We start from the raw sequence: 22,916 nt of genomic DNA on the forward strand, positions 1-22,916 counted from the left end.
CCAGACCTGGTCTTTCCATACCATGCGTCCCTGCCCATCTCTCTGCTTGTCAGAGGCCCCACCCTCTGTATAGCTCACCCACGGAGGAAAGCCACAAGTGGGAATAAGTTGTCCAGGAAGTGCTCCTGGAACAGACCTCTGCCCTTTCTTCCAAGCTGGGCCCAGACTCCCCCCTCCCACAGCTGGAGGCTGCAGCAAGAGAGTGGGGCTGAGATGGCTGGAGTTCTGGGCTCCACCCAGGAAGGGGAGAGAATTCCTCTACCCCTGCCACCCGGCCTCTGCCCTCAGCCTTGGGAGGCCCTGGTGCTGCCTGTCACCTCCTCGTCAGACTCCTTGGAGACCTGAGAATCTTCAGGCTTCCGCTTCTCAGCAGGCTGCGCCACTGATTCCACCACAGGCTTGGGGAAGGCCCTCTGTCGGCTCCTGGGAGACTGAGGGGACAGAAGCCCAGGCAGGTGAGCTGCAGCCTTGTTACATTGTCTTGGGGCAGCCTCCAGTCCACAGAGGCTACACCACCAGTAAGCCAGACCTCTCAGAGTTTCAGTTGCCAGATTTAGCAAATAAAATACAAGACGCCCAGTTAAATTTCAATATAAGATGAACAACACATAATTTTTTTTAGTATAAGTATATCCCACACAATATTTAGGATATACTTATACTAAAAAATTATTTGTTGTTAATCAGAAATAAAAATTTTACTGGGTGTCCTATAATTTATCTAAGGTGCAAATGGTTTGCATTGGACTAATGGAAAGGTTAGTGGTTGGAACCCACCCAGTGGCACTACAGAAGAAAGGCCTGGTGACCTGCTTCTGTGAAGATAGCAGCCAAGAAAACTCTATGAAGCAGTTCTGCTTCGTAATACATGGGGATGCCATGAGTCAAAACTGACTTGCTGGTAACAGGTTTCATTTGGTGATTTATCTGGCAACACTATGGAAGCTGTAGAGTTATAGCATTTTAGTCGTGTGTGGGTTGGGAGCGTGGGGATGCTATTTAAAGGAATCCTATAGAAGGTTTTTTTATTATATTAAAAATAAATAAATAAAATAAAAAAAAATTTGGGAAAAAGTGGCAAATTGCTCCCATTCTTGGTGTGGAAATAATCTGTCAGACGGACGTGGAGAAGCAAACCAAAGGGCAGAGTGCCCACCATGCCATTCAGACCCCAGTCAACAATACTCTTGTTCTCTCACCCACCTAATTTTCCACCACCTTTGAACAAGCCTCTACTCAGACTAAACAGGGTCTCACTTCCCAATCCCACCCCAAACGCATTCCCACCGCCAGGCCTTGTCCAGGCCATTCACTCCTCTCCCGGTCCCTTTCCACCCTCTGCCAAGTGGACTTCTGCCCACGCATTTCTCTGCTGAGCAAATGCCCCTCCCAGGGTCTCTCGGAACGGTCCTGCCTGTGGTGCTGGAGCCCAGACAAGCTTGAGGATTTCTGGGCTGCTCTCCAGCAGCTGGTGTGACATGTTCCACCAACAAGGCTTGAAATGGCAGTTTCTTTCCAAGTCACAAAAGTCTTGAGTCGCTAGACAGAGTCGTCACCATTTTTCACCTTCAGATTTTCAGAACCTTGGGCATCTGCTGCCCAAATGATCAAGGACAAGTAGCGACTGCAGATGGGGCCCCTTCATCACACTAAGCTGCACCCCGACGTCTGACAGACCTCTGGGTTTGAGGCAGGAGTCTACAGAATGTGCTCCCTGCAATACACTAAACCGTCCTGAGTCGATTTTGACTCACAGCGACCCCATGTGACAACGCAAAACTGCCCCATAGAGTTTTCTAGGCTGTAATCTATGGAAGCAGATGGCCAGGTCTTTCTCCCATAGAGCCGCTGGGTGGATTTGAACGGCCAACCTTTTGGTCAGCGGCTGAATGCCTAATTGTCACGTTGCCAGGGCTCCATTGAAACTTCCTAGGTGGTCTAAAGGAGCCCTGGTGGTACAGTGGTTAAGTGCTCAGCTGCTAACCAAAAGGTCAGTGGTCCGACTCCACCAGCCGCTCCATGGAAGAAAGATGTGGTGATCTGCTCCTATAAAGACTACAGCCTTGGAAACCCCATGGGGCACTTCTACTCTGTCCTGTAGGGTCACTATGAGTTGGAATCTAGTCAACATAATGGGTTTTTTTTTTTTTTTTCTTCCAGGCGGCCTAAAAGAACACAGTTCCCATCCACATGATGGAGACAGGCATCTCGGGGGCCCCCAGTGCCCACAGAAGGCCCATAATCCAGGAACGAGGCCAGCTCCAGGCTGGTGTGGGTGCTTGGAAGCAGGCAGCTCTGTGCCTGTGTGATCTTTCCCAGGGAGAACCTGGCAGCGGATAACAAGAGCTACAAAATTAGCCAGAGCCTTGCACCTTGTAACTTCACTTCAGAAACGATGGCCTAAAAACAACTCTGAAGGGAAAAAAGAAAAAATTCACGCAGAGGTCCATCGTGGTGATCTAATGGGCCCCAATACAAGAAAAGATAAGTAAATTATGACTTATTAATGTGCTAGAATATGATTTATTTGTGCAGTGAATGGGCCCCAGTAGACACTGGCTGACCTTGGGCCAGGTCCTGAGAACACACAAAAGAACATGACTTGTTTCTGTCATGTCTGGAGGTTGGAGAAGGCCCCAGGTTTGCAGATGATCACAGAGCCGGGAGATGTGATACAACAGAAATCTGTACAGGAAGCCCTGGTCGCAAGAGGGGGAGCCGCACACTTTGCTTAGGGTCTCTAGAAAACTTCACCGAGCAGATGACGTCTGATCTTACACAATGAGCAGGATGTCTGTTGGCCAGAGAAGGATAGAGGGTGGTGCAGGAAGGAGCAGCTTGGGCAAAAGCAAGATGGTATAGAAGCGCCTGGTGTGTTCAGGAGTGAGACACCCCTGCTGGGACACAGGGTAGTGGGCAAAGGGCCCACAGGTTACCAGGAGGCACCGGAAGTCTTTGTGTGTTTGTCTGCAGGGGCTGTTTGGGTGAAGCTTGGAGGTGGGTGGGAGGAGGAGACAGAGGGAGCAGGAAGCTGGAAGCTGAGGGAGGGTCTTGGGAGGGAAGGAGAGGCAACTGCAATGCTGCACATGACAAGTATCTAAACTATGCTAACACTGGGGAGGGTGTGCCTGAGACACTGTCACACCACAAAAGCAGGCCTCTTGTGATGGCCTGTACATGTAGATAGCAGTGCACCCTGGAGGTTGTCAAATAAAACACAGGATGCCTAGTTCAACTCGAACTTCAGATAAACAATGAAAAATTTTTTTTTATAAGCATGTCACAAATATTGCACTGGACATATTTATACTAGAAAATTATTTGTTCTTTGTCTGATTTTGGGCATGCTTATACTAAGAGAGGAAACCCTGGTGGCATAATGGTTAAGTGCTATGGCTGCCAACCAAAAGGTAGGCAGTTTGAATCCACCAGGTGCTCCTTGGAAACCCTATGGAGCAGTTCTACTCTGTCCTATAGGGTCACTGTAAGTCAGAATCAACTCTCTGGCAATAGGTTTGGTTTTTTTTTTTTTTTTCTTTTTGGTCATACTAAAAGAAATTCCTTGCTTATCTGATATTCAAATTGAACGGGGTGTCCTGTTTTTTAATGTGCTGAATTTGGCCACCTTAACACCAGGTCCCCACACTGGGGCTCATCAGAGCAAACTGGGAGGCATGAAAAGTTTCATAGTTACCAGTTAGTATGTGAGGAGGGTGACTGGAGAAATATACCGTGTTTTTATGCAAATAATTTTCTTTCCAACCGCGCCCCCCCACCCCACCCCCAGGTATTTTCGTAAGAACACTATGCTAGTTTTTTTACATGTTGCTGTAAAAAAAAATTAGCATAGGTGCTTCAAAAATACCTGGGGCAGGGAGTGCAAGATTGGCAAAAAACGCATGACACGCTTGTTAGTTGTATAAAAATACAGTACATATAAGGAGTTAGAAATGAAGAAAGTTGTAATAAAATAGGAAGGCCAAGGGCCTTTAGTTCCTGAGCTCTTCTCTCTGCCCACAGCCCAGCCTTCAGGCCTGCCTGTTGAACTGTTGACTGTGCCCAACCCGTCTTTCCACAAGGCCACCAAAGGTCCTCCCTAGAGAATGCCTAGCGTTCCTTTGGTGCCCCCTCCAAGGTCCCACTGGCCAAGTAGACAGGTGCTTAATTTGGACTTAGAAGACAGCTCAGAACTGAAAATCAGTAGACCCGTGTTCAAATCCTTCTCTGCTGCTGACAGGTGGGGCAGCCTCAGGTGCTCAGGTTCAATGGGTAGTCAAGCCCACAGATATTTACTGAGATCTAACTTTATTCAGGAAACCCTGGTGGTATAGTGGTTAAGTGCTACGGCTGCTAACTAAAGGGACGGCAGTTTGAATCTGCAAGGTGCTCCCTGGAAACTCTATGGGGCGGTTCTATTCTGCCCTATAGGGTCGCCATGAGAATCGACTCGATGGCACTGGGCTTGGTTTGTTTTTGACTTTATTCAAGACCCTCCTCTGAGTGTTGGGAGGAAACAAAACCAAATTTCCTCCTTTAAGGAGTGAATACTGGATGGGGTATGACACGACTAGTGATCACTTATTAAACACAGTTCTACCTGAACATACTATTGTTCATTGAGTATTTACTACATGCTAAGCTCTTTACTTGTATCACTTTATTTTGGTTTCGCCAAAACGCTATGAGGTAGGTACTATAGTGAAACCTGTGAGAGCCGGAACACAACTGGACTGCCTTGTTTTTCCAAGTCTCGGGAGTTTTCAGCCTTTGACAAGGTGCAGTCTTACCACTTTCTAACGCTCTCTATTTGTGGGAAATATTTGAGTTTTCCTTCTGACAGGTTTCCACCTCACACAGGTTCTGGCTTTTGCAGGTTTTACTGTATTATTGTTCCCATTTTACAGATAGGGAAACTGAGGCACAGAGAGGTTAATTAACTTGCCTGGGATCACACAGCGCATAACTGGCTGTGCCAGGATTCAAACCCCCCTGGACTTGGACCCTGTGCTCTTGCCCACTATGTGACCACTGCGGAGGAGACAGGCAGGAAGGAAAGGCTGGGCAGAAGTGACCTACCCAAGCAGGATTCATCCAGCAAGGTAAGGGTAGGGCAGAACACTCAAGGCAGACAGCAGGCTCTTCAAAGGCTCGCCGGTGCAGACTTGGTTGCAGCTTGGGGCCTACACTGAGTCTGTGGACCATCAGACCAGAGATGCGGGTCCCAGCCTTGTCCTGGAGTCCTTGTGGGCCCTGCTGAGGGAGTCAAGGTTCTGGTTGCAAACCACTGAAAACGCTGGCTAATTTGAGCAGTCTTTGTTAGTTGCCATGAAGCCCATTTTGACTCATGGAGACCCCAAGTGTTACAGAGTAGAACTGTTTCAAAGGGTTTTCTTGGCTGTAATCTTAAAGGAAGCAGATCCCCAGGTCTTTTCTTCCGATGGGTTCAAACCACCAACCTTTATAACATAAAAAAAAAACATAGTCATGCACAAACCATTTGCACCACCTAGGGACCTTAATTTGAGTAGAAAAGTTTACTGGAAGAATCGGGAGTCACTGAAGGAAATTTTAGAACCAGATTCAAAAAGGCAGGAGCTACTGCTGTTGGTGGCCAGAACCACATTACAGCCCACCACAGGAGCAAACAATAGCATCCTGCCATCTCCACACTGGACAATGGAGGCCAGGGGAATGACTGCCCCTGGACATGTGGTGCCGCCCCCCTCACTGAATCCTGTCATCCTTGTCTGTGGTCCTCTCTCAGGTAGAGAACCTGATTAGCTGAGCTGAGCCAGGCACCCACCTCCTGGCTGCCTGGATGAGGGAGAACCAGTGTCTGGTCTCTTCACTCCACGGAGGGAAGTGGGATCCTGCAGATTCCCACCTGGAGGAGGCTGCGACACAGCACAACCAAAGACCAATGACCACGTGTTACGCCACCACATGGATAATGGGCAGTCACCAGAGGGTTTTACACAAGGGATGATAGTACCACATTTTGACTCTGAGGAAACTCATTCTGGCCCCAGTGTGGGCAGTTTGGAGAGATGACAGAGGCTGGTGGGAAGGAGGCCCACTCACAGTCAGTGCGTTTGTCCAGTGGCTGTGGGGGATGCTGAGGGGGTAGTGCTGACAGGCCTCAAGGCTGACGGATGGGGGAGGCGAGGGAGAGGGCAGAACTGCCCACGCTCAGGTTTTGGCTTATGACCAGGGCAGCTGTAACACTAAGGCCTAGGGCACACAGGAGGTGGTGAGCTGGCCGATGAGCTGAGTTTGAGATGATTTCTCGGTTGAGAGATCTGGAAGGCAGTTCCAGATTCTCGTTTGAGGCTCAAGAGTTGAAGATAAAGACTGACAAGTCTGTGACAAAGAGGTGGCCCAGAGAGCTTGAGTTTATCCAGGGAGAACAAGTAGTTTGGAAGGAGGGTCCAGGACTGAACCCGGGGGCCCTGGTGTTTAAGGGGAACCCAAGGAAGAGGGGCCACCAAGGAGCCAGCAGTGCCAAGAGGACTGAGAAAGGTCGCTCCAGGCCAGGCTGCAGAGGACCCGCCTGTAGTATCAGGGGATCCCTGGTTGCCTCTGCCCAGTCTGAGAGATAAGAGCACCCGCAGCAAAAGGAAAGGAATCAGAACTTCAGAGCATTCTTCCAAGGAGCTTAACTCTGGAAGGATGGGGCTACGGTAGTAGCTCATACAGATGCTGGCCAAGGCTTTTTTGAGTTTTGTTTTTTTTTTCAATTGTGCTTTAAAAGTTTACAATTCAAGTCAGTCTCTCATACAAAAACTTATACACACCTTGCTATGTACTCCTAGCTGCTCTCCCCCTAATGAGACAGGACACTCCTCCTCTCCACCCTGTATTCCCCATGTCCATTCAATCAGCTCTTGTCCCCCTCTGCCCTCTCATCTCCCCTCCAGACAGGAGCGGCCCACATAGTCCCATGTGTCTCTACTTGAGGCAAGAAGCTCACTCCTCACCAGTATCATTTCCTGTCTTACAGTCCAGTTCAATCCCTGTCTGGAGAGTTGGCTTCGGGAATGTTTCCAGTCTTGGACTAACAGAAGGTCTGGGGACCATGACCTCCGGGGTCCCTCCAGTCTGTCAGACCATTAAGTCTGGTGTTTTCACTAGAATTTGAGGTCTGCATCCCACAGTTGTTCCTGCTCCATCAGGGATTCTCTGCTGTGTTCCCTGTCAGGGCAGTCATAGGTGGTAGCTGGGCACCATCTAGTTCTTCTGGTCTCAGGCTGATGGGAGTCTCTGGTTTATGTGGCCCTGTCTCTTGGGCTCATGTTTACCTTGTCTTTGGTGTTCTTCATTATCCTTTACTCCAGGTGGGTAGAGACCAATTGATGCATCTTAGATGGCCGCTTGCTAGCGTTTAAGACTTTTGGGTTGTTTTTTACAATAGATACAAGCCTGTTTAGAACTTGTAGGAAAAAGCCAAGCAAGGTCTCAGAGATAAATGGAGGTTGACCTTGAAAAGAGGGTCCCTCTCCAGGTAGGGAAAGGGGGTAATAGTGGATAGGTTTGGGAAGGTTGTGGGAAGAATTGAATGGCCTTGACTTTGTTGTAAAGACTAGAAGGCAAGGATGAGTGCAGAGGATGAGACGGAGGGAAGCTGGTTTGGGCTCCCTGCATCAAGTTGCACGCATGTTCTTGGGCCTCGCTTCAGACCCACTGAATTTCCAGAGATAGGGCCCAGGAAACTGCATCTTTGACAAGCTCCCCAGCTCCTCCCCCAGGCACCCACAGCTGTGGAGCATCTAGGCTGGGCAGCTGCAGGACTCTGGCTCCTTTGAAGGAACCTGAAAGGAAAGAGGCGCAGGGGGATGAAGACTGGACTTGAGAGGGCATTTGGTGCCCAGCATCTCCCCTGGGTGCTGAGGGAGGCTTGCACAAGCAAGGAGACAGGTGCAGGCAGGCCTTGCCTCAAGGTCGCCTCTCCAGGCAGAGATGGGTGACCAGACAGAAAAACAGGCATGGTGGTGATGGGGTCATGATCTGCCACAGGTCCCCTGGTGGGAGGCCAGGCTGACAGCCACTGTACAAAGGGAAAACCCTGGTGACAGCCCAAAGAAGGCTTGTTTCCTAGACCTCACAGCCTTGCCTCTGCCCCAATAATAGAAACAAAGTCTACAAACAAGCAGAAATTCTTTAATCTGTTTTTTTATTAAAAACAAACAAACAAACAAACAAACAACTTTTCCTTAAACCCTACATTCTCAGTTGCTCATGGACCGAGAAGTCTGCAGTATGTCAACTCAACCCCATCTGTCTACCCTGAGCCGCCACCACAGGACCAATGCACGTCCCAAGAGCTCCGCTCACCAGAGTGAGGACAAGAAAGCTTCCAGTGGGGTCCAGCTAAAAGGGCATCCGCAGGGGGCTTGTGTGCAGGGTCTGACAAGGCACAACATGCCAAACAGATGCCCTGGGACTCCCAGGCCTCACAAAGGGTTTTATAAGCGCCCACCAGGCCTGTGCCGTTGCGTCCAATTACCCCAACCAAGCACTTGTCTTCCCCGATGTTCTATTATCCAGCAGCCCCTCCACACTTCTTGCTTCCAATTCCATGAACGTGGAAGCACCAAAAGTAATACTGGCCTGGGCTATGGCAGGATGGTAGCATGGTACCAGTATGCAGAAAAGGGAACAGGGGGATATTCCCCCGAGACGAGACCCCTAACTCAGCTCCTGGTACCTTCCTCAGGCAGCATTCTCTTCTGAGAGGTGAACAAGGAAGCTAAAATTTCTATAAACTTCTATCCCTTTCTGGTCATTTGAGAAAGTCTTCCTAGAACTTCACGAGTATAGTTGTAAATGCTGATGGGACTGGGACTTTCCAACCTAGTAACTTTTTCTTCCAGAGCTGAGTAGACCTCAGTGCTTTTTGTAAGAAATGGGTGTGACTGACGAGACGGGGAGCCTCCTGCCATGGGTCCTTCCTGCAGGGCGGCAGGGTGGTAAGGCCCCATCCTAGCCCCTCAGAGGTGCCCAGGTGAGCCCAGTCCATGGCCGCCACACCCCCTAAAATACACTCATAGCTCCAAGCAGCCAGCACCCCTGGCATTTACTGAGGACCTCAACAACAGAAAACAAGACTATAAAAAAGCTCCTAGTCATAAAAGCTTATGGCCTGAGACCCAACCAAGGCCTCCCTCCCTTCTTCAAAATGTAGACTCTACAGGCCAAGTGCCAGCTTCTTCCTCAAAGATAAAGCTGTCCTCCAACCCAAAGTTCTTTCCTGGACCATCGACATCATCTAAGAGGAACCCCATGGAACCTAAAGCCTCTTTACACAGCTAGGCTTGCAGCTGGGAACCAAGAGCCCAACAGAAGGCAACTAGAGAGAGAGCATCAGAAGCCGGCCATAGCCCTTGGTGCCAGTTTCCATCGGGGCCAGCTCCGAGCAGCCAAACACTTCCCAACAAGAGCAGAGGTGCCCTTACCCTCCAGCCCCTGCCCTTTAACGCCCTCTGGCCAGATCCCCAGAGGCAGAGAGGAAGGGCAAGGGGGCCACATACTAGAGACAGGACCTTGATGAGTGGCCAAGCCAGATGGACCCCATTTCCTGCAACTGAGATGGCCGTCGCCACCTGAACCCTCAGAGGTGGACCCCAGTGTCTTTTCCAGGCTACCACAGGGGGAGGGGAGAAGGAAGCTATGTACAGGGGAGGAGGGGAGAGTCTGGCCAGATGAACCCCCATTTCATCTCATTCAACCAGGAGATCAAACTGCTCAGCAGCTTCAAACTCAGCATTCATGGCCGCGGCCCACTCATCCAGCTCCGATTTCTGGGGGAAGAGAAACGGGGGGCAGGTGAGCGCAGAGGGAGCACGCTGGCGGAGCACCTCCACCTACCCCCCGCAGATGCCACCTTTCCCCCAAACAACAGAGCTGAGCCCAACCCACATGTCTTTGGCTGTGCTGCGTGACAGCAGAGGGAAGCCCCTGCCCCTCACTCACCAGGATCTCTGGCACTTTCTTCTTCTTTCGTTTCTCTTTTGTGATTGGTGGGGAGATCCCAGGGAGAGTTGTATCTGGGGCCCAGGGCTTCACAGAGACACCGGTGACCTCAAATGACTTCGAACACACCACAGGTGAGACTCTGGCAAAATCTTGTGCCACCGGCAGCCCCTCAAAGCCAAAGCAGGACCGGCGGCCTGGGATGGAGGTGGAGCTGAGGGCCTCCAGCCGGCTGTAGGATCGCCTGACTTTCTTAGACATTTCCAAGTCTCTGGTATCCAGGTCTCCGCTCCTGGGGCTGGACTCGACAGTCAGGGGTAACAGCACAGGAGTGGTGGATGGGGTGACAGGCGTGCTACACGTCTTGAAGAGGTCCTCCTTAGTCAGCTCCTTGCTAGGAGGTTTGTTCTCTTTCTCTAACAAAAAAGCAATCTGCACCGGGACAGAAGAGAGACGCCTCCCTGTTACTCAGCTGTACCACCTCCCTCCAGGAAGGACCGGGGAGACTTAGGTGGAAAGACGGACTCACCGGATAAACACTTTTAAAGGAGAAAGAAGAGAAAGACCTAGTAACAAATCAGAACATGAGACAAATGTGGGGAAGGAAGGAAAGAACAATTTATCCCAGCTTCTGAGGAGTCCGCTTTTGTGACCCAAGACTTGTGACCATCAGCTGTCTCCAAAATGTGACCAGAACCCAGCCACCTCTCTGACTGATGCAAGCCACCATTATTTGTCATCTGACCAGCTCAACATCCTCCTAGCTGCTCTTCCTGCCTCCCCCACGCCGCCCTCTCGGGTCCACTTGCCACAGCTGGCAGGCTAATTTTCCTAAAATGTCCATCCAGCCAATATGTATTTACTGACCAACTGCTATGTCCCAGGCATCGTTCTAGGCACCAGGAAGACAGCCAGGAGTAAAACAGATAAAACCCTTGCTCCCACAGAGCTTCCATTCTAGTGGGAGAAAACAGATAACAAGTAAAATCATGTAGCATGTTCGAAGGCATTAAGCACTACAGAAGAAACAGAACGAAGAGTAGCGGGGTGGAGAATGTTACATAGGAAGTCAGTGCAGGCCTCACTGAGAAGCTGACATTTGAGCTACGGCTGGAAGGTGAGGGAGTGAGTCATGCGGGTGTCTGGAGGAAAAGTGTTCCAGACAGAGGGAACAGAAAGCACAAAGCCCTGAGGCGAGGGTGCAGTCACGGCAAAAGAGCAAGCAGGCTGGTGTAGCCGCAATGAGTAAGCAGAGGAGGGGAACTGAAGGGGTTTGAGAGGTAATTGGGGAGGGGGCCACAGGGGGTTTGTAGGACCCTGTGAGAGACACAGGGAGCCTTGGCAAGCTTGTGAAAAGGAGTGGCCTAACCTGACATGCATATTGAGGTTCGCCTATTGGCTCCTCGTGAGTCCACTCTGAGTTCAAATGCCATTTCCTCAGGGAGACCCTCCCTACACTGACCTAGACAGCTCCTCTTCACCTCTGCTAGTCGTTCTCTGGCACAATGATCTCCTTTATTTCCTGGACAGCAACCACTGCTCTCTGGTTAACTCTGTCACCCCAGCTAGAATGTGAGCTTGGCTTCATCTGATGGGCAGACCCTGCCTGTGCTCAGCACTGACAGCTGAGCCCTGCCTAGAGCAGGAGCTCAATTAGCACCACTGAAAGAACAATGTACGTAAACCTTGACGGTGGCCAGGGCTGGGGGGGGGGGGGGGTGCGCAGCAGGCAGGACATACCCTCTCGTGGGAGGTATATTATCAATAGGCATTTCTTGGTTATCACCTCTGAGGGGAATCTGCCCCATGGGTCTCGGGATGCTGAACCAAACGGGACTCATTCCTGACTACGTCTTCCCCTACAGCCAAGCAGTCATCCAGGTCCTAACAGCTTCATATGCTCAATGTCTCACAACTATCAGTCAATGAACAAGAATAAGTGGCTACCATGGAGGATGTAGTTGTTCCCACACTTCCTTATAGGGGAGAGAAAGCCAACCAGCATGTGACAAACCACCAACCACACATACAGCCAGATGGTGATAATGCCTATGGAGAATTACAGGGAAAAATGTGACAGTGACAGGGAAGGCATCTGGGAAGAGAAACTCTTTGAGCGAAGTTCTGCATAATGGGACAGTCACGTCTGGGCGGTGCTGGGCGGGGGGAGGGGGGTGCATATCACTGTGAGACAAAGGAGTCTATTTAGCCTTTTGTCTCTGGTTCTTGAAAATAACCCATGGGATTTGCCAGCTATCCAGAAATTTATTTTCTCACAATCTAGTAGGCTACAAGCCCAAATTCAGGGCATCAGCTCCAGGGGAAGACTTTCTCTCTCTGTAGGCTCTGGAGGAAGGTCCTTCTCATCAACCTTCCCCTGGACTAGGAGCTTCTCCACGCAAGGACCCCAGGTCCAAAGGATGTGCTCTGCTCCCGGTACTGCTTTCTTGGTGGTATGAGGTCCCCCACTCTCTGCTTGCTACCCTTACCTTTTATCTCTTGTAAGATAAAAGGTGTTGGAGGCCACACTCCAGGGAAACTCTCTTTACATTGGAACAGGGATGTGACCTGAGCAAGGGTGTTACCTCCCACCCTAATCCTCTTCAACATAATTCAATCTTGCCTCATGTAAATCCTAATCTCAATCAGAGATTAGGATTTACAACATATAGGAAAATTATGTCAATCATAAAATGGAGGACAACCACACAATACTCGGAATCATGGCCTAACCAAGTTGACACATATTTTGGAGGGACACAATTCAATCCATGGCAGCACGCTATGCCCGTTTAATGTGTTGGCATGTTATTTACGAAGACAAGTTATTTGCAAAAAATATGGTACTCTCACATGGTTCAGAGAAGAGGAAGAGACGTAGAGAGAATGAAAGAGCCAATGTAGTAAAGATGTTAATTTGAGAATCTGGGTGAAGGGTAAACTTTGTTGTTGTTGTTGTTGGGTGCCATGGTGTCAGTGCCAACTCATAGCAATCCTAAGTGACTGGCGCATAGGGTTTTCTAGGCTGTAAGCTTTACAGAAGCAGATTGTCGGGTGTTTCTCCCACAGAGCCGCTAAGGAGGTTTGAACTGGTGACCTTTAGGTTCGTAGCCAAGCACCAGTCTTGTAATATTCCTAACACTTTTCTGTAAGTCTCAATGTATTTCAACAAAGTTTTAAATATGTTATGTCTAACCTAGTTCTTTATTTTCATAAGTTTTTTTAAAACTGTGTTTTAAGTGAAAGTTTACAATTCAAGTCAGTCTCTCATACAAAAACTGATACACACCTTAATATGTAATCCTAGCTGCTCTCCCCCTAATGTGACAGCACTCTTCCTTTCCACCCTATATTCTGTATTGTCCACGACCATTCAACCAGCTCCTGTCCTCCTCTGCCTTTTCATCTCCCCTTCAGGCAGGAGCTGCCCAGATAGTCTCATGTGTCTCTACTTGAGCCAAGAAGCTCACTCCTCACCAGTATCATTTTCTGTCTTATAGTCCAGTTCAATCCCTGTCTGAAGAGTTGGCTTCGGGAATGGTTCCAGTCTTGAACTAACAGAAGGACTTGGGATGATGACCTCTGGGGTCCCTCCAGTCTCAGTCAGACCATTAAGTCTGGAGTTTTTACAAGAATTTGAGGTCTGAATCCAGCTGTTCTCCCACTCCACCAGGGATTCTCTGTTGTGTTCCCTGTCAGGGCAGTCACAGGTGGTAGCTGGGCACCATCTAGTTCTTCTGGTCTCAGGCTGATGGAGTCTCTGGTTTACGTGGCCCTGTCTCTCGGGCTCATATTTACCTTGTTTTTGGTGTTCTTCATTATCCTTTGCTCCAGGTGGGTAGAGACCAACTGATGCATCTTAGATGGCTGCTTGCTAGGGTTTAAAACACAAAATGCCACTCTCCAAAGTGGGAAGCAGAATGTTTTCTTAATAGATTTTATTATGCCAATTGACTTAGATGTTCCACAAAACATTCCCTAAGCCACCTAGTCTGGGTTGGATGTCCTCATAGCATCTAGTGCTTTATCCCACTGCACACGGTTGTAATTATTTGTTCATTTGTCTTTCTCTGCACTTGACTGCAAACTCCATGAGCTCCTCAAAAGCAGTTAGTATTTCTCATTTATCATATCTTCAGGCAGAAGTTTTCTGTTAATGGAACAACCTTGGGGTTATAGGCTGAATTGTGTCCCCCCAAAATGTGTTATAAGTCCTAATATCTATGTGTGTGGTTATCAACCCATTTAGGAATAGGTTGTCTTTGTTATATTAATGAGATAGGATCAGTGTAGAGTATGTCTTGAGAAATACTCTTTTGAGATATAAAAGAGATTAAACAAGCAAGAGAGATGCAGAGAGGGGAGAAAAGAGATGCCAAGCCACATGAAAAATACCCAGAGGCAGAAGCTCAGAGACAAGGACCTACCTCCAGAGCCAAGAGAGACAGAGACAGAGAGCTTTCCCCTACAGCCAGCACCCTAAATTCAAACTTCCAGCCTCTTAAACTGTGAGAAAATAAATCTCTGCTTGTTAAAGCCACGTACTTGTGGTATCTCTGTCATAGCAGCACTACAGAACTAAGACACTTGGTAATAACTTCTACGTGATTTATAACAACTATAAATAAAAGCTTTATAACAATCATAAATAAAAGCTGACACAAGATGGGTTAGGAAGAAAGAATAGTTAGGACGTAGCTTAGATTTTAAAAGAAGCTCTAAAAAAAAAAAAGTAAAAATACACCAGGAGCTAACTATGTGAGGTCTACAGGGAGCAATCAAGACAGGCAATGCATGCAGGTGCCCAGAGGCATTCAAATCCCAACCATTTCGAAGTGAGCTCCCTATGCAGATGTGAGCAGCCATTTTGCCCCGCCCCAGTCCTAGAGTGTCCTGGATTCCTCTCTAAGCAGATGAAAAGGAACTCACCCTAGGACTCCTTCGAGGCGACTGGACAGCTGGGATCTGCGGAGACAACACTAGTTGATCACCTCGCCAGCCTGCAGTCTTGGCTCCCCCTCCCACAAGCCCCGATAGCCCTCACCTCTACCTCATGAGCCACAATCTTCTTCAAGACGATAGGCTTTCTGGCCGGGGCCGCATGAGGAGCCTGGACAGGAAGAAGGGTGAGCATGAGTTCCACATCAGTCCGGGGGCCTCAGGGCAAGAACTGAGTGAGGAAGCCGGGGCTCACCTTCGGCCAGATTTCCGGGAGGGTGTTGAGGAGATCGGAGCCTGATTTCCGCTGGGATCTCCGCAGAGATTTGGTAGGAGATGGGGACTGCGGACCTGCACACAGAAAAAAGAGGTAGGGGAGGACTCTAGGCCCTAGAGTCTAAGGAACTGGTTCTGGAGAGAGGGAGAGGAGGTTCCCAAATAGGCCGTTTGGGGCGCCTTCCCACGGCCGACAAGCCTGCCTGCCTCGCGGGGTTTCTCTGGGAGGAGGGGTCCTTCCTGCCCGAGAGTGCGTTGCCCAAACGGCCCGGCCTCATCTCTCTCGCGCGCCCTCCACTCACCAGAACGCCGGGCGGCCCCTCCGGACCGCGCCCCCCTCTCAGACATAGCTGGTTTTGGGCTCGATCTTTTCGGCCGCCGCCGCCCCCGGCTCGCGCCAACCCGGAGCGCCGTCTGCTCCAGGAAACGTTCGAATTACCCGCCCTACCAGGAGGAAGCGGAAGTGGCGCCAGGCGGGAGGGCCGCCTGGCCCTGGCTCCGCCCCCCCGCTTCTCGCCGGCTTTCACGTCTGGCGTCAGCAGAGATGTGGCGCGGAGGCGCTGTGGCGTCATCAGCGCGCGCCGCACCCGGAAGAGACGTGGCAGCCGAGGGGTAATCCGAGCGGCCGGAGCTAAAGGGAACAGAGCGGGAGCTCTGGTGAGCATAGTGTCTGTCCTTCTGCTCCTGGAATCACCTCACGCGCCCGTCGGGACCAGTGCCGCGGCCTACCAGTAACACGGTCGGGAGAGTGGGGTTTGTGGAGAAGGTGGGGCGGGGCTTGGAGGGGGTGGGGCTCGGGAGGGGCTCCTGGGGGCGGGACCGGTGGTAAGGGAGAGACGCTGTTGGGGGGCCCTGGCGGGGTGAAGGGGGGCTGGGATCCCGGAGGAATGGGGGTCGCCGGAGACGGGGTGTATGCAAGGGGCGTGGCCCGGAGTGAGGAGGGGCAGCGAGCAGGAATTCGGGGTTGGGACGAATATGAAAGGTGTCTAGGGGCGTAGGGAGTGGAAAGGAACAGATTTAGTAGCGCACAGTGGCAGTTCCCAGAGCCTGGCTCCTTGCTAACCCAGGCCCTTCCCCCAGGGTCGACCATGGGGCTTTGCAAGTGCCCCAAGAGGAAGGTGACCAACCTCTTCTGCTTCGAACATCGGGTCAACGTCTGCGAGCACTGCATGGTGGCCAACCACACCAAGGTGGGGCCTTCAGGGGAGTGGCTAAACAGGGCGCTGGGGGGACAGGCAGTATGGGCTTCCTCCCAATCACTGACTGGAGGGTCTCACACAAGAATGGAAACGCCATGAGAGCAAAGACTTGGTTTCTTTTGTTCACTGCTGTATCCCCAGCATCTAAGGCAGAATCTGGCAGACAACAAGTGCCCAATAAATGTTTGTTGATTGAACAGATGACAGGCTGTGTCTCCTCTGTGATGAGAGAAGAGCAGTTGGGCCCTGGGGAGATAGACGGTGGAGCCCCTGCTCCAGTTGTGGCATCTCTTTCCCACTCCAGTGCATCATCCAGTCCTACCTGCAGTGGCTCCAGGACAGTGACTACAACCCCACCTGCCGTCTGTGCAACATGCCGCTGGCCACCCGGGATACCATCCGCCTCATCTGCTACGGTGAGGTCTGGGCACCTCGGGGGGACCAGGGCAGCCTCAGGGCCCAACTTGGTGACTGGTTTCCAGGCCCTCCCTGGGTAGAGACTCCTCAGCCTGGAAGGCCAGAGCCCCAGATTCTAGTCCTCCTGCTGGGACCCCAGGCAAACCATTTTCCCTTTCTAGGCCCCAGTATCTTTCTCTAAAAAATAAAGCTCCTAGTTCCTGCCTTGCCGACCTGGGGCTTTCGGACATTCGGGACCCATTACTGATTCCAAGACTAAAGAGAGAGGAAGTGAGTTTCTAATGGAACTTTTAGCAGATGCCTGGGTCATGACCTTGACCTGCCTCTAGCGTAAGAGAACTTATTTTAGAACTTGCTCGTTCCCTGAAGTTTTTGAAGAAGCTAGTACAAAGGAGGCAGCTCTATGTGGGTATTTCTGAATGTGAGTGCCTGTGTACAGGCAGACCCCAGATTATGAACGAGTTCCATTCAAATTTGTATGTAAGTTGAAACAGTTAGGTACAGATCTTGTCTAATGTCAGTTAGTGAAATGTTTGTCTTAGTACGTAGTACGTAGTGTACCTCTGTATGCATAAAAAACCTTAAACACTTCAAGCCACACTAAAACATCTTTATATAATAACACAGTAATAATGGTAATGTTTTGATGCGCATTGCAAAGTAGCTTTTGTTTGTTATTACGGACCATTGTACGTACCTCGAACTTTTAATATGATAGGCTTTATGGGGCTTGGTTCATAACTGCACATCATACACTAGTCAAATGTTCTTAACCCTGGGATTGCATGTATAAATGCGAGCATACGGTGTACTTTGCATCTTTACCTCAGCGTTACTGTGTTCATTAGCAGTTGTGGGTAGTGGATGGGTAAGTGCACGGATGTGAAAATGTGAGCACAGATATGGTATGGGGGTGCAGAAGACCGCATAGGTGAGTGAGCTAGAGTGTTAGCAGACGTGTGAATATATAGATGTGTATGTGTGAGGGTGAATGTGCTTGCAAGCACTGATATAAGAAATGGTGGGGGTTTGAGTTTGTGTATATGAGCACATGTATGTTTGTGCCCATGGATGTATGCAGATAGAGTGTGTGCCGGTCTGTATGTCAAGGAACCATTTCAGAAACTGCTCTTGATTAGCTGTTAGCTCAAACAACAATGAGTGCAGGCCCAGAGAGGACTCACTAAAAGGCTAGCTGGCACCTTCTTCCCATCCTTGGGAGCTTGGTTGCACCTGCCTTGGCTTAGTCAGATGGTGGTAACCAAGAAGGCTGAAGGCTTAGGGAGCGCTGGTAAAGTGAAATGGGTGAGGCTGGGAAGGAGAGATTTTGGGCATATGTGTATGCCTGTAGATATTCCTGTGGTGAGGTGCTGGGACGGGGCACTAAGCCTGGTCTTCTCCCTCATGCCCCTCCTCCCCTCCTTCATGGGCCCTAAGATCTCTTCCACTGGGCCTGCCTCAATGAGCGTGCCACCCAGCTACCCCGAAACACGGCCCCTGCCGGCTACCAGTGCCCCAACTGCAACGGCCCCATCTTCCCTGCCTCCAACCTGGCTGGCCCTGTGGCCTCTGCACTGAGAGAGAAGCTGGCCACAGTCAACTGGGCCCGGGCAGGACTGGGCCTTCCTCTGGTGAGAGTCCCTCTGTCTGACTGTTCCTCTGTCCTGGGCCAGATGAAGGGGGAGGCACCCCTGGGCAGGCTGGTGATACAGATTCCTTCTTCCAGATTGATGAGGTGGCGAGCCCAGAGCCTGAGCCCCTCAACACCTCTGACTTCTCCGACTGGTCCAGCTTTAACGGTAAGTGGTGGCCTCCACATGCTGTTGGGGATTTTGTTTCCCTGCTCTGCTGACAACTCTCTTCCTCCCCCTAGCCGGTGGGAGCCCCAGACAAGAGGAGATAGCCAGTGCTTCTGCTGCCACAGCCCTCTACAGCCAGGCCCCCCGGCCCCCCGCCTCCCCAGGCCGGCCCGAGCAGCACACGGTGATCCACATGGGTGGTCCCGAGCCCTTGACCCACGGTGAGCCAGGGAACTGGCCAAGCCAGAGGAGGACAGGAAGGGGTTGGGTGGTGTGTGTGAAAGCAGCCCAGGGATCCAGAGCCCCAGCTGGAGGGACCCTTCCCCACTCATACATAAACATTACCTCCCCACAATTCTGGGGTGCTGTCTGCCTGAGCCCATGCTGGTGGCTTCACCCCTGCAGCCTCAGCCCCAAGGAAGGTATATGACACGAGGGAAGACGACCGGGCACCAGGCCTCCATGGGGACTGTGATGATGACAAGTACCGCCGCCGGCCTGCTCTGGGCTGGCTGGCCCAGCTGCTCAGGTACACAGGGTCGGGAGGGGCAAGCCAGGTGGGGCAGGATGCCAGGAAGAGGGGTGAGGGAAGGTGAGAGCCAGAGGCTCCAGGTGGGATGATTTCATGACAGGGAGGCTTGTTCTGTGTAATATCTGCTTCTGGTGTTTGGGGCTATGCAGAGAGCCCTGGCTCAGCAGTAGGCATCTTAGGTCCGCCCCTCTCTGAGACTATTTCTGTTTCTTCACCTGCTACGTGTGAGGCTTGTCTTCAGGCTATTTGATGCCCCTTCCTGCTCTGACACTACCTAGTCCTTGAGACATTTCCAGGTGTGGGACCCTATCAGGTTTACACAACAGTCGGGTGCCTCACCTGGGCTGAGCCTCACAGTAACCCACACAGCGGGCAGGTGTAAGCACGAGCATTCCCATGGCACAGATGAGGAAACTGAGGCTCAGAGACGGTGGCACCAGGCTGGAAGATGAGTGTCACGACCAGGGCTTCTCTCCAGGCCATGGGGGTAACCAGGGACTGGAGGCCTGAACGGACTTTTCCCCCATTCCCGCAGGAGCCGGGCTGGGCCTCGTAAGCGGCCACTGACCCTGCTGCAGCGGGCGGGGCTGCTGCTGCTGTTGGGGCTGCTGGGCTTCCTGGCCCTCCTGGCCCTCATGTCTCGCCTGGGCCGGGCTGCAGCTGACAGTGACCCCAACCTGGACCCACTCATGAACCCTCACATCCGTGTGGGGCCCTCCTGAGCTCACCTGTGGCTGCGCCAGCCTAGGACCTGGAGGCCAGAGGCGGGGAGACCTGGGGGCCCTTCTTCCCACACCTCTTCCTCAAGCCTGAGACACTAAGAGCCCAGGCCCAAAGCCAAGTCCATGGGGTTGCTGCAGGCGGGGCCTGGAGTACCTGCAGCCTAAGTACCTATCCTGACCTGCTTCCCCTGGGCCTCCAGCCTCCCACCCCACCCAAGAAGGAGCTGACAGGTGGAAATAAACAACAGACTTTATTAAAACACCGAGCTGCCTTTTCCTTCCCCTTTCGCAGCCCGCCTCCAGTCCCTACGCCTCAGTGGCTCTCCTCCCGATACTGGATGGCCAGAAATTCCAGGGACAGGCGGCTGAAGAACATGGCTCCGTTTAGCACTGGGCGGAGGAGAGAGTGCCCATCAGCCTAACACTCCTGCGTCCTTTCCCTCTCCGCACCCCCCGCCCCCACCGCCAAACCCACCATGTCTCGGTTCCAGAGCTCCCCGGCTCCTCAGCACAACCTCCCCCTACCCCAAACTCACTCAGGGTGGTCAGGGCAAAGCAGCGAAGGAACTTGTCACCTGTCATCTCAGCCTGGAGTGACCCCATGGCAGCCCAGCAGATGCTGATCACCTGGGAGAACTATAGACCCGTCCAGTGGGAGAGTGACCCCCGACACAGCAGTGGGGTTGCCATCAGCCCCTTGGGGCTCCCCCAGCCAGCCCTTGACCCCCTGGCCCTACTATCAGGAAGACCGTGTAGTGGAAGCTCATGCGGTTGTAGTTGTGGGTGACACAGAAGTTGTGTATGTCGCTGGCAAAGACACTCAGGTGTACAAAGAAGAGCATCAGTGCCGCCACAGTGAGCATCAAGCCTTGTGGAAAGAAGAGCACCGCCAGGCGGTCCTGCCACCGCATCCTGGCAGCCACAGAGACTCAAGTCGGATGGTGGAGCCTGTGCCAGCAGGCACCGCCAGGAAAGCAGCAGAGCCCTCCTGTTCTAGAGAGGATAGTCTGGAAGAGCAGCAGGCTTCTAGAACCAGGAGGACATAGAAGGGGACAGGATTCCAGAACACAGGCTGGTGCCTGCTAATACGGGGGCCAAGGGTGCTCCGAGTTGTGGAGGGGTGTGCCAGTGAAGGCACTCATCAGTGGGGGCCCATCCCGTTGGTGACAGCATCCCTCAGCCCACCTCTCACACTTGGTATGCGAGTGTGTGTCCTGCGTCCCCTCCACAGTCCCACGGAGGAGGTAGTGTGGGCACATTCTTCAGATGAAGGCAGGGGCTCAGAACAGTCCAGAGACAGGTCCCAGGCCCACGGCAAGTCTAAGATCAGACTAGGACCCAGGTGTGTAGTAGGAGGGCACTGCCAGGTGCGGGGAGGCCCTAGGGTGAATTCCAAGTTCCAAGTATTTGCTCCAGCCCCGAATGGGGAGGACTCAGGGAAGGGACAATAGTGTCCCTTGACACCGATTCCCAGTAGCTTCCCCATGCCCTCCCCAGATCTGGCCCAAGGCCAGCTGACTCTTTATCCTCCCATGTGTTCCTTCAGGGTCTCCATGCTGACCCATGTTCTCTCTGCCATTATCCTCCCATGTGTTCCTTCAGGGTCTCCATGCTGACCCGTGTTCTCTCTGCCACCCTCAGGTGCCCAAAGCATTTTCATTCCCATCACTTCCATCTTTCCAGCAGCTCAGGAGGAAGCTGGGGCTGGTGGTATATATCCTGTTTTGCACATGAGTGTGAGGCCCAGAGAGGGACTCTTGCTCTTGCTTTCACAGCCAATGAATGAGGGAGTGAGCGCTGAAACTGAGGTTCTACCTGAGGCTTGTGAACGGGCAGGGGCAGAGGGAAACCAGGAAGAAAAAGTGTCGCCCATTCATGTAAGAAGTGAAAAGTCCAGGTGTCAACAAAATAAGCTGGAAAAGCAGCCCCAAATGGTGTGGCGGGACACACAAGCTCCCAGGAAGTGAAGTAAGAGAACCGAGGAGGAAAGCATTTAACGTCAGCCGCTCTACTGCCTCCTGCCTGACTGGCTGCCCTGCAAACTACTTCCCAGGCCAGGCCAACCCAGGAAGTCCTGCCTCCTAGAAGCTGGGTTAGGGGTCCTGCACCCACCATCTGTGCTCGCTGCCCAATCAGTGTTACGAATCACAACAGTCCCTCAGACCCCCATCCTTACCACAGTAGAGGGGGTGATACCCTCAGTGTCCAACCAGGGTCCCACTGCTGAAACTCCTGTTTTTACCTTAGCTCTCATTTGAAAACAAATGATTTTTTTATACGTTAGGTTCCTAGCTCAATGCTATTTAAACAAATTACCCAAGTAATAAATGAATGTGTTCTTGTCAAAGATTTGAATAATACACAAGCATATAGACGAAAAGGTCACAATCTCCCTCTTCTACCCCCACCCCAACACAGGTAACCCCTTCAACCATTTGGTGAGTGGGCATCTTCTGGCCCCATCTTTATGCAATTTCATAGAATTAGGTGTACATATATATATGTAATTTTAAAGAACGTTTTAAAAAATCACACTGTGTTCTCAAAGTATAATTTTCAAAAACTTAAAACACGACTTCTAAGTACGGAATGAACATATAACTACAGTTTATAAATTCATCAGTGAGGGGGTTCCCACTGAAATGGCAACTGGGTAGGCATTTCAACAGGAATGTTAGAATAGGTAGATTTATAACTGGTTGATGTCCCACAGGGCAATGAAAACTATAACCTTTGAGGTTATCTGTTCTATGGGATATAAGTATTTTTTGCATCTCTCCTGGACAGTATCTACAAGTTAACTTGTAATTTCACAGTCTAAACCCTTAAAAACCCTTAGTCGTAAATAAACAAATAACATTCCTGTGGGTAATAACCCTTGGGCGGGCTCAGGAAACAATGCCTTAGTATGGCGTTGAAAAGATTATGCACTCAGCCTTACTTCTGTATTTTGGATAATTTTTCTTACCGGTATTCTGTAACTTTTTTTTAAGTTTATAGAACTCTACGAGGAGATCAAACTTTTATACTCTTCATTTTCTCAAGATGATATATTTCCATAGGC

General features: G+C 51.2%; 3 protein-coding genes across 7 annotated transcripts; 1 reads left to right on the top strand and 2 right to left on the bottom strand.

Annotated features, from left to right (window-relative positions):
• Positions 1 to 8,215: 8,215 nt before the first annotated feature.
• CDCA5 (cell division cycle associated 5) lies at positions 8,216 to 15,708 on the bottom strand. 2 transcript variants are annotated; one of them, XM_049892442.1, is made up of 6 exons: positions 15,486 to 15,708; positions 15,164 to 15,258; positions 15,020 to 15,079; positions 14,899 to 14,934; positions 9,970 to 10,401; positions 8,216 to 9,797 (listed from the first exon to the last, which is right to left on the bottom strand). In XM_049892442.1, exons 1-6 carry the CDS (start codon positions 15,529 to 15,531, stop codon positions 9,717 to 9,719), a joined length of 750 nt encoding a protein of 249 aa, XP_049748399.1. In that variant the 5' UTR covers positions 15,532 to 15,708; the 3' UTR covers positions 8,216 to 9,716. The 2 variants fall into 2 exon arrangements, with proteins under 2 accessions (XP_049748399.1, XP_049748398.1); XM_049892441.1 differs by having other exon boundaries at positions 15,014 to 15,079.
• Positions 15,709 to 15,756: 48 nt separating this feature from the next.
• On the top strand, positions 15,757 to 20,772 carry ZFPL1 (zinc finger protein like 1). Of its 4 annotated transcripts, none has more exons than XM_049892439.1 (8): positions 15,757 to 15,840; positions 16,264 to 16,373; positions 16,687 to 16,798; positions 18,237 to 18,430; positions 18,526 to 18,598; positions 18,673 to 18,819; positions 19,004 to 19,127; positions 19,666 to 20,772. In XM_049892439.1, the coding sequence occupies exons 2-8, from the start codon at positions 16,272 to 16,274 to the stop codon at positions 19,850 to 19,852; spliced, it is 939 nt and encodes a 312-aa protein (XP_049748396.1). In that variant the 5' UTR covers positions 15,757 to 15,840; positions 16,264 to 16,271; the 3' UTR covers positions 19,853 to 20,772. The 4 variants fall into 4 exon arrangements, with proteins under 4 accessions (XP_049748396.1, XP_049748393.1, XP_049748394.1 ...); XM_049892436.1 differs by having other exon boundaries at positions 15,766 to 15,949; XM_049892437.1 differs by having other exon boundaries at positions 15,766 to 15,922.
• On the bottom strand, positions 20,166 to 21,027 carry TMEM262 (transmembrane protein 262). Its single transcript, XM_049892443.1, has 3 exons — positions 20,590 to 21,027; positions 20,389 to 20,488; positions 20,166 to 20,242 (listed from the first exon to the last, which is right to left on the bottom strand). The coding sequence occupies exons 1-3, from the start codon at positions 20,761 to 20,763 to the stop codon at positions 20,166 to 20,168; spliced, it is 351 nt and encodes a 116-aa protein (XP_049748400.1). The 5' UTR covers positions 20,764 to 21,027.
• Between the last annotated feature and the right edge of the window lie 1,889 nt (positions 21,028 to 22,916).

Source organism: Elephas maximus, chromosome 7, assembly GCF_024166365.1.
Source record: "Elephas maximus indicus isolate mEleMax1 chromosome 7, mEleMax1 primary haplotype, whole genome shotgun sequence".
Lineage (NCBI taxonomy): Eukaryota > Metazoa > Chordata > Mammalia > Proboscidea > Elephantidae > Elephas > Elephas maximus.